The sequence below is a fragment of the Lytechinus variegatus genome, chromosome 19 (genome assembly GCF_018143015.1).
Source record: "Lytechinus variegatus isolate NC3 chromosome 19, Lvar_3.0, whole genome shotgun sequence".
NCBI classification, from domain to species: domain Eukaryota; kingdom Metazoa; phylum Echinodermata; class Echinoidea; order Temnopleuroida; family Toxopneustidae; genus Lytechinus; species Lytechinus variegatus.
In genome coordinates this window covers 15385410-15399265 of record NC_054758.1, presented here as the reverse complement: position 1 = coordinate 15399265, position 13856 = coordinate 15385410, and the positions used below count along the sequence as shown (strand labels likewise).

Below are 13856 nucleotides of genomic sequence, written 5' to 3'. Positions count from 1 at the left end.
CATTAGAGCATTTGTGTTGAATGTGTTAATTCCTCGCTGATGGAATTTCTTAGGCGCTGAAAAAGGTGTCGTGTATCATTATACATTCGCCATTAGAGCGTTTGTGATGAAAGTGTTATGTTCTCATCATGTCATTTTCATCAGGTATGTGCTGATAATTCAGTTTATTTCCCAACATTCTTTTACCATTAGTGTCTATGTGCTGAAAATGTTTTATTTCCCAACATGCATTTCCACTATAGGGCCTAAGTGTGCCTTAAACGGTGTTATTTTCCCCATCATCATTGCGAAGATAGTATTTGTGTTAAAAGTGTTTATGTGTAATTGTCATTAAGTATAATTATGCTAATAATGTTTATTTCCCAACATGCATTTGCCATTAGGGTCTATGTGCTAAAAAGACGTAATTTTCTCATTCAGGTAACTGCCACTGTGGCCTATTGAATAAAAAAAGTGTGTTTCCTTATTATTTCATTGTCATTAAGTATATATGCTGAAAATTGTTATTTCTCATCATGCCCAAGCCATAGTTTTAAAGGAAAAATTACCTCGATGTCACATGTGTCAATAAAAGTAGAAAATGGTTATAGTTTGAATACAATTTTCACTTTCGCCAAAATTGTGGTGTAGCGGTTCTGACTCTCGCCTTGTTATCAACTGAGGGTCGTGTGTTCGAATCTAACCATGGCCTTCGGGTTGGCAAGGCGTCAAACCCGGGTAGGATGCGAAAGCCTTTATAGTATGCCTAGCAATCGAGTCTTGGAACTCTTGTTGGAATGCTCTTCAGGGAGTGGAGAAGGTGCATACACTGTATGCGGGCATGCAATAACCCAAAGACCGGGTTAAAAGCGCTCTGAGGCCATTCTGGGAAAAGCGCTACATAAAATTGTCTAGTATTATTATTTTCAATACATTTATTACGTCCTAGAATCATTTCTGTGTGGCGGAGCGAGCACTCGCAATTGGGTTCATCCCGATACACTTGAACTTGACACCGAATTTCGGTGGAGACATAACGGCCGATAAAACTTCCACTTGTCTGTTCCCATGGAAACAAAAGTATGACGACGCCGGATGTGATTTACATGTGTCATATTCGTTTCGTTATTTGGCAAGAGACACCTGGATATTTTTAGATCACATATAGGACAGTTAGACCCCCCTACCGCCCTACACAGCAAAAACTGAGTTGTAAACCGGTGTACATAGAGGACCACACCAGTTATTTTACACTGATGTTAAATTGGTGGTGTTAGTTTTACACCTATAGGTGTTATTACAACACCTTCTGTTGTTACATTTACACTCTTTGGTGTTATGTTTAATCTCTAGGCTGTAATTTTAACACCTCAGGGTGTGGTCCTATATTAACACCAATTGGTGTCAGTTTTAACACCGCAGTTTTTACAATGTATTTGTTCAAAGATGGGCGTTGCAAATTTCTGAAAACATTTTTTTTTTAGAAAGTCGAAAAGACATTTGACATGAATTTTACAAGTTCAATTCATATATAAGATGTTTTGTCCCATGTTATATTCCTAAACATATTGGGGAAAAACGCGCACACATATGTTTCCGAGGTGTATTAAATCAACTGAAATGATATGATACCCGCGGAAAAGAAAGGTAAAGAGATTTTAAACTATAGAGGTTTACACATATTTTTTTGAATAAAAGTAAGTATTTAGCAGTAAAGTATTATCATTCACAAAAAAGGTTATAAATGAATCAACTGAGAAAAGACAGAAATCTCAAAATGCTTGATATTTAGTTTAAACTGCGTGGCATTTGATGTTGCATTTATAAAAAAAACGTCGCAATTCGTTATATATTCTCATTTTCTAAATATTTGTCGAGAACCACTTTTTGCACTGTTTTGGCTGCTGTCAAGAGTTAAACCGTCTGAATTATGCTCGTGGGATGTACGTTTTACAAAACGTTCCATATTTACAAACAAACAAAATAATTCATTTTATTATTTAAAAAACATCGGATCTTGTTCGATCTGCTTTTGCGATCAGCATACAACTGGGAACGTTCTCATGACCTCATGCATGACGATTTTTTTTTGTAATTTAATTATTATCCATTACGACACAATCCGTGACAAAAGTGATCGAAAGGGGGGAAATTCAGCAGATGGCTTACAGACAAGATGTTTAGATTAACCCCTTTTTAATATTCATACCCCCCTTTTCTGTATATTTCTTTTATTTCTTCTAAAACTGTATGGATTCCCTGTGGCCTTCACTATAATGGGGCAGAAATCTTTTTTTTTTTAAATGGGAACTCGGTTTGACAAGGACATCACTATCAAACCCCCCACTGAAACCTTACGCAACTGAAAGGTTTTAATGATTCATCTGCAATTGGTGTTGCTATCAATTTTCGTCCCTTTGTGTAGGTGTTGCCTTGGCGGGTCAGATAAGTCCCGGTTTCATAAAGCTGTTCGTCAAGAGCGACTTTAAGAACGACTGGTGATCCTTTATTATTGTAAAATGTGTACACCATTGGCGTGCGTTTCGCGCGTAAGAAAGGTTCACCAGTCGTTCTTAGTCGCTCTTAACTTACCAACAGCTTTATGAAACGGCCCCTAGTGGCGGTTTCATGAAGTTGTTCGTAAAATTACGCGCATAGTTTACAATCGATAAGAATTTAGGTCGTCAAACGGGTGTCAAATAACTTTACTTGCATTCGCTAAATTTGAATTATGTAAACGATGATAAATATCGCATTTTAAGACATATTTTCAAGAAAATCTTCCTTTTGGGGCTTGACTTGAATATTGAAAAAAGTCACACTTTTGAAAGAAATGTCAGAAGAATTGATTCGGATCATATCAGTTGTGTGTAAAATCGTCAATAACTTTTAAGGTTAATTTCATTTCAGCGTTTTTATTGTGAAACCCCGACATATTAGAGCTAAACCCTACAATAACACCCACTAAGAATTAATCATCACAAAAGCAGCAAAAAGGATAATTACAGCAAGGTTAACTATTTAACAGCCATATTTGTAATGTATGGTTTTCATTATATCTAATGATTTATCCAGATCTTGGGCTCTTAAGCGACCCTAAAAGTATATAATTTTGATTTAAAAAATTCATTGTCTAGATTTTCGGCTATCTGAAAACAGTAGTTTTCATTTTATTCTTTTCATTTGTGTAGACCTTGGGTTGACTATCAACCAGTTCTGTGTCGTCAATACTTTTCATTTATTTCTTAAACTGAATAGATCTTCTTTGGCTCTAATTTTATCTATTAATTTTTGAAGGCTATTAACTCTAGTAAGCAATCTCATGTAATCGATATCTTGTCATTCTATCTACAAAATCTTTATAGCCCTTCGGCTACAACATTACCATTAACAATCCCTTGTAATCTATACTTTTCATTTATCTGGCCCTGCACAGCGGCCCCCGATCAATTGGGCAACGCAAATTGTCCCAGTATTTCTTTTCATGCCCATATCGAACAATAAAATATGGATGGGTGGATGGACATATTGATTTTCTAGATCTTTGGTTAGCTATTAAGTATTCAATGGTTTACATATTTGTATCTCTTGATTTGTTTAGATCTTCGCCGAGATGGATTTGGCCCCGACCCGGTCTTCCAGTGCGCAGTACTGGAGAAGCTCTGCGATGACGGGGTGTCGGTGTTGGTAGGATACGCCCTGTATTTCTACGGCTTCTGCTCTTGGAATGGAAGGATGCTTTATTTCGAGGATCTCTTCGTCGAGAGGGAGTATCGAGGTGAGAAAATGGTTCCGTGACATTCGCTCCGGCGACAATTGCTCCGTTGGAAAGTCTGCACGTTAAAGTCTAACATAAGACCTAACCTTCGAAACTAAATAAACCCTAATACTTACCTTTACATATAAATAAAAACTATATTACAATCCTAACTTTAACCCTATGCCTTCTGATATATTAAGGACGGATCAAATGTCGCAAGAGCAAATTGGTTGCCCCTCAGAGGGGGTGGGGGTTAAATCACTATAACCCCCTTTTCATTAGGACCGCTATTCACAATTTAGATCTGGCTACACAAGCTCAGTCGGTAAAGCGTCTGCCCCCAAGATCATGGGTTCGAATCCAATTCTAGCGGATTGGGCAAAATCTATGAAAAGCCGCGCGGGAGCGAGCAAAAATTATGGCATTTTTAAAATTGAAATCTGATTCTCTGATGGAATTTGACATGATTTTTAACAAATGATATCATGTTCCATCCATTTTTTCTGTTTTTACCTCCTCTTTTTATATTTTTGTCGTCTATTTTTATTTATTTATTTATTTATTTATTTATTTTTTTTTTTGGGGGGGGCAGAGCTCCCAGCTGTACACCAATGTCACAAGCTGACAATGATGAGATTGATAAGGATTCCCTTAATAACGTAAGCACTTAATTATATTGTGCTTTGGTAGCTACATTTAGAATGCATGCATGGTATTGGAACTGGTTCGTGAGTATGCGAAATTCACCCTTATAGTATAATTATGAATAATAACCCTTTTTATATAGTATCCCTTTTTTAGAGAATAGTAACAATCTGACTTCTACATAACGATTGGATGGCTTCATAATGAATACCAGTACGAATATTATCATTACAATTTTCTAAAATTATTAATAGCTGCCCTTTAATGGGCCCTTTTCTCCTTTTTTCAAATGCATGAGTTTGTTTTTCTCCTACAGAAGCCCTTTATTACAATTTCATATTAATTTGTTTAAATATTTACAATTCGAGGTAATTATAGTAATATATTTCATCGCATAATACAATTTTATTATTATGTTATTTGTGTATGACCTGCTTGTTCTCTTTCCTCATATAATCCTGGGTGTTCTTTCTTATATGTTTGTATTTATTCTTTTTGTTTGGAAGTAATTTGAATGTAAAATAAAGTGACGAATTACTACTTACAAATATTATATTATCCTTTCTTTGAAATTATGAATAACTGTCATTACGATAATGGGTCATTATAAATATACTCACGAATATTATAATACCCTTTTCTAAATTATGAATGGTTGTCCTTACGATAATGGGTCCGAAATGGATATCGGCCCCACTTAAGAGTAATCTTCCCCAGGGCGCGAGGTCTTCGCAAACAAGATGTGTTTTTTATCTCTCTCTCTCTTTCGTTGTTATTCACCAATTTTCGACAAAGACCTCTTGACTGTTCTTTGTCAAAAGGGGCAGTTGACAATACATTCTATGTTCTTGAATACGACGTGCGTCCTGGGGGCGAAAATCCATATTGCTGCTACACAGTGGTGTGAATATAGGGGGCAAGAACACCCCCCCCCCCATTTACAACGAAATCGACCCATAGGCCCGTATTCTGAAGTCAGGTTTAACTTAGACCATGGTCTAACTCTGTGCTCAAATAATGGGAAGCCAAGAGTGTCAAAATTTTTATTAAGTTGTATGTTTCTTATGTTTACTGTGCTCTTTCCTGATTCATAGATGGTGAAGGCAATCATCTATTTATACTTCCTAGACAATTCATGAATGATTTGAGAGTTAAATGAGCTGGAATATGGTATCTCTACTGTTAGTGATTTATGCAACAAGTGGCTATCCATACTTAAACCACAACTTTAAACCTGAGTTTAAGTTAAACCCGACTTCAGAATACGGGCCATAGAAATAAATGTGCGATGCAAGTTTCGTCTGAATACGAGGCAAAATGAAATGTATGGAACGTTTTTTTTTTCATTAGTGATATTTTTAACATTAAGTTATATATATTTCATTTTATCTGACAGGTATGGGACTGGGCGTGGCTCTCATGCACAAGGTTATCAAAGTAAGTCGCCCCACCCTCTGTTCATACTTTGATAAGACCACCTAATTGATATTCAAGAAGACATGCCGAGAACTGTTTCACCGGAATTTAAAGGAGAATGGAACCTTTGGAACAAAGAAACAGATCAACGAAAGTTTAAGAAAAATCGGACAAATAATGAAGAAGTTATGAGCATTTGAATATTGCGATCACTAATGCTATGGAGATCCTCAAATTGGCAATGCGACAATTATGTGTGATGTCACTTGTGAACAACTCTCCCCATTACTTTAGTATAATTATATTTCACTTAAATTGCCTCTTTTATCACATCTATCAGTAGATCATGTGTTCTTTCTATAGGAGGGCATGTAATACAGATTTTTAAAAGAATACATCAAGGATAAAGAGTTTGTAGCACCAAAAGAAAAAGCAAAAGAGAAATTTTGAGGGCATTTTATAGTCCATCAAAGAGAATGTTGTTCACATGTGACATCACACATCCTTGTCGCATTGCCAATAGGAGGATCTCCAAAACATTAGTGATTGCAATATTCAAATGCTCATTACTTTCTCATTATTTGCCCAATTTTTCTTCAACTTTCTTTGTTCTTATGCTTTGATTTTTCTGTTTCGACACAAGCCTACTTGTTCCAAAGGTTTTATTCCCCTTTAATATTCAATAATTTTGTTATTTGTTATCCGATTTTTATCAAATTTTCAGCACTTTGCTTTGTGAATTTTACTCATTTTATTGACACATAAATATATTCAGCCCTGAGCATCCCTATAAGATAATCTTTCTATTCTAGAAGAGAACATTTTCATTATCATAGGGCGACAGTAAATCTGAGTTTAATGAACCCCGGCTTAATCTGTGCAATTTTCGTTGCTGTTATTCTCCAAAACCAACCGAGTGCTTTTACCCTTTCATTTTCTGATCGTAGATGGCGGTCGACCGAGGCTGCAATTGCATCCAAGCTTGCGTGGTGGAATGGAATACAGAGGTTCGACAACTGTACCGGCACCTCGGCATCGAGGACCTGACCGAGACAAAGAAATACCACCTCCTCTCGTTCACAGGCGAAAAATTGGACAAATTCGTGAAGAAAGAGTCGTTTATCAGCAAAGACATGATCCTCAAAGCTGATTTGTGATTGTCTGTAATTGTTTTTTTTTAGAACAGAACTGCAGAGCTGCATGGTTCAAGATTTGGAGCCAGTGTTGTCGGCCAGGTGGAAGGGAACTTCGGATATAAATTTCTCGGGATAAATTTCTTTAGACAATGCCGAAGACTCGACTATGCCATTCCTGTAGGCGGACAGGGGCAGCGTTTCATGAAGGACTTGTTGGAAGTTTTGTCTGACAAACAGTGCTTCATCAGACAGTCACCACGGAAACATTGCTTCCCAGCCAGTGAAAATTCAGGAAAGTTGCAAGATCTAGCTGACATGTCGGACGAAAATTGCTGCAGATAGGTGAAAGCTGCAAACATGTTTCCTATGTGATTTTATATACCACCTTGCGCTATGTGGCGGAAAGTTGGACTGCCGCGTTGGTACGGAAATTATGGAAACAAACTACTAGGAAAGAATATTATTTTGTCAACTTAACGTTTCATTATCCACCAACAAATATAACAAAATTGAAAATAAACGTTGATAAGGGACAAAGAATCTCAAATTATTTCCAAACACTCTTCATTTTTCCGACATAGATAAATCAACCATCGTGATAAATATCAAACCTGAACTTGCAGTTCAATGACTTTCTTTTTATCAAATATGTATCCGTGACAAGACTAGTTTACAGTACAGTTGTAGTCTATTGAGTACTCCTACTGTGTAACTGACGGCTTTAGAATGCAGTCACATTTGAAACAATAATACTCATATTATTTTCTTTGAAGAATATGATGTAAGATCGAACCTAATGCGGTCGAGATGCTTCCCCGCTGCTACCAGCGGGGAAGCATCTCGCCCTTATGAAGTTTAAGTAGTGAAAGAAGAGGGAAAAACAGTGGGGGGGGGGGTGGGATAAACTAAGAAGAACAGTAAATAAATGAGAGGTATAATTTCAGTTAATATTGACGTCATAGTTAAGTTTTCTTGCCCCCCCCCAAAAAAAAAATAAATAAATAAAAAAAAATAAATAAGTCAAGCCCCTGGTACACATGCTCCGGCGCCGGCTAAGGAGCTGCTTTCATGCCTGCAGTTTGAAGCCGTCTTGACCTGAGATATACCCTGACACAAATGGCCGAGGCCTGCAATATTATTGTCTGCTATTGTCTACACAATAGCCCGGCTTCACGCCGCCTATTTTCGTGACTCGAGTTGCCTGACTTTTCAAGTAAACATTTCTCTCGTTTTTTTTTTTCGTAAGTTCGCTATCACGTCAATAAGTACGAAATTTCTAGTTCAGTTGCCAAGCCGGCCTGAGCCCACTGGAGTTGTTTCACGTTGCGGAACGCCGCGTGACACCGCGCCGGCTTTACACCACATCCAGAGGTGGTTTCAGTCCCAGCCAGCGCGGCGTCACTGACGCGTCATGTACGTCGAGCCGCCAGCGGGGCTGGCATCAGTTCATTTTCGACGTATACTTCTCTCTTCAAGATCTGTTTCCACGAAAACAGGATTGAGTCAACGGGGAAGCGGTAAAAATTCACGAAATTATTAAGGTATAAACATTGATTCAAAACTATGTGAGGAAAAAAATGACACTAACCTTGACCACAGCAGCGTCGAGTTGCAGGTCACACAGGAGGCCATTACTATTACATGCATTTCCAATGGGATCATCTCAATGTACGCGCTGATAATGCGACTCATGTGGCTCGTTGCATGGGAAGCGCTTTTGTTCTTTGAACGTTACAGTCGCCAGAAAAATTCATCTGTAGGTCCGGTACGAGGAAAAAATGCTTTTGTGTGCGTCATGGTCTGGTGGTTTTACTCAGATCTCGTTCAGAGGGCCGTTTAGTTGGTTCGAATCCCAGCCATGGCGCGTGCACACGCCAGTTCGTAGTTCCATTCTGCGCACATGATCAGAAGAAGGTCATTTGCACATTTGAACTTGGCAATAGCAAGATTTCTAAAACATTCTAAGCGGGAAGTAGAAATGAAACAATTACCTTCATAAAGTGTCCATTCATGTGCTTTTCTAGTCACCCGGTCTATGGAATTTCTGCATCCTGCTATGTCAGACATGCTTATGTAATGCGTTGAAATTTGCATTTCTCTATATTATGAAAGAATGGTTAGGTCAGTAATCTTGCCCATGTGGGAACTACGAACCGGACTATTCCTCAAGATATTTATATGTTGATTATGTCATAAAAAAACTGTATATGTCGTTTTGTTACAAACATTTGTCAGTTGTCGAAAACCGCTGCAAGAATAAATTAAGATGTGTACACTCTAAAAAAATATTGGATAAAAGTGCTTCATGAGGGTAATTGTGTGTCCAAACAACATTGGGCATTTTTGTTTATCCAGTGTGATGAAAATGTGCCCATTCTAAAGTAATTGCTGCTTATTTTTTAACATGCTGAACAATAAGCTTCCCGCATTGGGTAAAACACTGCCCCAAATTGGTTGGACACATAAAAAAATTAGCCAATATTTTTACAGGGTAAGTTCACAATAATGTTGTGGCTTATATATTGATACATGTAAGGATTACAAACAGAAAATCTGTATGTATATAATGAGAAAGCGAATAAGAAGAGGTGGGCTAAGCGCATCAACAACGCAATCTATTGAGATTTAGGGGGGAGTTACTCTTGGCTGAAAATAATTAATATCGAAATAAAGAGAGTACAATTGCCCGCGCCGAATGCTGGAAATGTCATCAATATCTCATAACAAAGTAACAAATTTTAAAGTAGAGTAACTTTTTTATTTTGTGAAAACAGTTATATGCACGCCGTCATGGGCTGACATAGCTGATGTTTGTCATGATTTAAGTTATTACAGGAAATCATTAGAATTTTATATTCTCATAAATCAATACACGCCCGTGCGCATGAAATCTCAGCCATGAATATCTCATGCATCAAATCAGTTGTCAGTCCAATTTTTGGAGGACAACATTTTAACGAATTTATAATGCCATATCGACAGAGGACGAGAGGGGATATATGTCTGTTTGTCATTCCATATTCATGAAGACATGCGTTAAATAACTACCGAAATAATACGAAGCGTTGAAATGTCCTAACATTCTTATTCCCTGCATTTGTCGAAATTTTCAGTGTTTAGTTTGTCTGATTCTAATCATTTTCATTTTCAGTCAGGAGCACTCTTTTAATCTCCATTTACCGTCACCCCTACCTTCTGTCATGTTTTACAAATTTTGATACCCCTAACTTTTTTTGTAAAAAAATGAAATTTATTCATTTTGAGTGTTGTACACATGAAAATTTGGAGTAGGAGGTGTTTTTTGTAGGATATTTATAAAGTAATTTAAACATGTATAAATTATGTTGTCGTTATGTAAATAGATAAATATTCTTACATAATTATATAGAAAATGTAAACATGCATATTTAATAAATTTCGTATTAGTCATCACATCTGTGTAAAATGAAAAACAAAATGTTGATGTTATTAACAGAAAGAAAGAAAGAAAGAAAGGAAGGAAGGAAGGAAGGAAGGAAAGAAAGAAAGAAAGAAAGAAGGAAGGGAGGGAGGGAGGCAGGGGGTAGGTATGGAGGGAGGGAGGAAGGGAGGAAGGAAGAAAGAAAGAAAGAAAGAAGGAAAGAAAGACAGAAAGAGGGGAGGGGGAAAGATGAAACGGAGGGGGGGGGTGAGAAAAGAGTGGAAAGTGTGAACTGAAACTTGGGAGAAGGAAAAGGGTGATGAGAGACATGAAATAAGGAAGAGTGAAAGAGGGAGAGATGGGGAAGTTGGGGAGGAGTAGGCTGGAGAATGATTTTGCAAAACAACTTGTTAAATTAAAAAAAAACATCAATGATCGCTGAGAAGTCGTTTCTGAAGAGCGCCTCCTGCGTCTTGCAAAGACGCTCTAAAAAGTGAGGGGAAAAAAGAGGAAGAAAAAAAGACAACTTCTTTTAATGGGCGTTTCTTTCTAGGATTCATCATAAGCTACTTTTAACGCATATCAAAGTAAATGACCATACGTTACCCCCCCCCTTCCCTATCGATCACGATTTACAATGAGTTTAGTCTTCTCTCATTTAGAAATATAATATTCTTCATTTCTACCCCCTCCCTCCATTTCTCTTTTTCCTCTCCCTCCACTATCCCTCACACCCCACACTCTCTCTCCTCAACCCCTCTCCCCCTGTATCTCTCCCTCATTTTTCCCTATCTTCCCTCTCCCTCTCTCTCACCTCCCCTCACCTTTTCCCCTTCTTATATTATTTTTTTATTCGCACTTTCGTCCTATTGGCTATCAGTCCATCATCTCACATTCCTCATTGTCTCCTTTCTTTTTGTTCAACGTCTTTTCGCAAAAGCAGCCATTTTGTTTTCTTACTCGGCTTTTCATTTTAGCATGCATGTAGTATTCTTTGAGATAATTTTACGCTGTAAAATATATACGATACAAACATATACTCGACTTCTGAAGGAAGCAATATAATTTCCTGAATGAAGCCTAGTACTTTTTTTGTGGAATACTTTGACCCAAAGTCCCGTATTCTGAAGTCGGGTTTAAAGGACAAGTCCACCACAACAAAAACTTTATTCGAATGAAAAGAGAAAAATCCAACAAGCAGAACACTGAAAATTTCATCAAAATCGGATGTAAAATAAGAACGTTATGACATATTTAAGTTTCGCTTCATTTCACGAAACAGTTATATGCACATCTCGGTTGGTATGCAAATGAGGGAACTGATGACATCACTCACTATTTCTTTTGTGTTTTATTATATGAAATATGAAATATTTTAATTTTTTTCGGCATTGTCATGTGAAGTGAAGTTTCATTCCTCCCTGAACACGTGGAATTCCATTATTTTAACATTTTGTGCTTCGGGCAAGGAGGTCCTAATCATCAAATTCGTAAAAATAGAAATATTGTATAATTCAAACAATAAAAAACAAAAGAAATAGTGAGTGAGTGACATCATCGACTCTCTCGTTTGGATGTAACTGGCTCGTTCATATAACTATTTTGTTAAAAATAAGCGAAACTTTGAAATGTCATAACTTTCTTATTTTACATCCGATTTTGATGAAATTTTCAGCATTGTGCTTGTCCGATTTTTCTATTGATTCAAATCAACATTTTTCTGAGGTGAACTTGACCTTTAACCGTGGATCCTGCTAGACCACGGTTTAACTCTGCGTTGAAATTATGGGGAACCAAAATTCTAAAATTGTGTTTATATTGTATATTTCTTATGTTTACTGTTTTAATTCCTTTTGCTTTCATAATGATGAAAAGTTATCACCAGACAAATATGGACGATTTGGGTTTCATGATAGTTAATAAATGGAGTGCGTACTGTTAGGGATTTGTGAGCCATCTTGTGAGCCATTGGCTCTCCACAGTTAGACCAAAACTTTAAACCAGGGCTTAATTTAAACCAGAGTTCAGAATACGAATACGGGCCAAATAGTTTATCTTTGAAGAAATTAAATGGACCCCAGGAGCGTAGTATAGGGGCCAAGGGAGACGGGGGTCGAGACAATAGGGGCGCAAAAGATTAGGTATGTATGGGGAGGAAAAATGTAGAACGAAAAAAATGGTAAAGCTTGTAAGCGAAACATAAAAATGCAAGTTGCCCTTAAAGCTTGTGTATAGTTTTGGTAAATCCCCAAAATGCACCTATCACTATTCCAATTCATTGCTAGCTAATATGAATGGATATGCCCTATAACAGTTATGATGTGGAGGATATGAAATGAAAATGTGTTTTACAGGATAAATTTTGCGATTTTACATGGAAATTTAACTTGATCGGGTCACCCGATCAAATTAAAATATCTGTGTGTTTTTGTCTTTCAATTAAATCCTATTCCAAATCATGGAATGGGCTGAAACTTTCAAGATATGTTCTTTGTCTGTAACTTTTGGATATCTAATCACTAAATTTATAAGATAAGTGCTTGAATGCCCATTTTTTAATTTAAAACAAGCATCGCCGAGAGAGGGCGCTATATATCCAAGATTTGAATATTTGAAATTTTCTCAGAGAAGTGCAGTTGGAAAAATATCTAACGGTCTCTACGCTTCAGTAAGACTGTCATATTAGATGATATTCGATTATCAATCACATTATTGACCCTTTACCAAAGCTATACACAGGCTTTAATATATCCGATTTGGAAGGAAATTTGCCAGTGTTATTTGTTCAATTCCCTTTTTTTTTAAATTGAACTGAACTTGTTGCTGGGATGAACTTGGCCTATATTTCGCATTTTTTCTCTCTCTCTCAAAAAGGAAGAACATAATCATTAACAAACGAATGTCCTTTGGAGCAACAGGCATGACAATTTATTGTTATTATTATTGCAAATGACATTGGTTAACAATACAATATGGGACATCAATTTACAAGAAAGGTTTGTGCATTCCACATAATTTATATATTTAGACATATTTGATTGCTTAACACGACAGATTAACATGCCAATAGGGCGTATACAACTATAATCTTGTTTTAAAAGCCCCATACCCAAACACACCAGCATAATATACCTCATTCATAATTAGACTTCATGCACAGATTCCAATTTGAAAATATCTTGGGCAGAGACTATACACTGTTAAAAAAACCCTGATTTTACAGAAAAATAAAAGAAGATTTTGCAGAAAGCAATACCAGAATCATTCTTTAAATTCATGAAACAGGAATTTTTCTGCAATTTAACAGAACAGGTCTGTTAGAAAAAGGGGAAAAGAGTGTTTTATTTAAAAAATTTGTAAGATTACACACACCAAATACCAATTTCCTGTAAGATTACGCAATCTGGTAAGATTACAGGTGTTCTCGAGACTCTGCTGCAGGAACTTCTTTTAGTTTAAGGATAAATTTTCTAACAGTGTATAGACTCCAAACTTATGCGCGTGTCAAATGTAATTGGTG

General features: G+C 36.8%; 1 protein-coding gene across 1 annotated transcript in view; it reads left to right on the top strand.

Moving 5' to 3' along the window:
* Positions 1-7800, top strand: part of LOC121406013 (thialysine N-epsilon-acetyltransferase-like) — a 33305-nt gene extending 25505 nt beyond the window's left edge. The window contains exons 3-5 of the mRNA XM_041597013.1: positions 3581-3757; positions 5781-5821; positions 6748-7800. Coding sequence (XP_041452947.1) covers positions 3581-3757; positions 5781-5821; positions 6748-6957 — 428 coding nt within the window. The 3' untranslated portion in view covers positions 6958-7800. The remainder of the gene's footprint in view (positions 1-3580; positions 3758-5780; positions 5822-6747) is intronic.
* The last annotated feature ends 6056 nt before the right edge of the window (positions 7801-13856 follow it).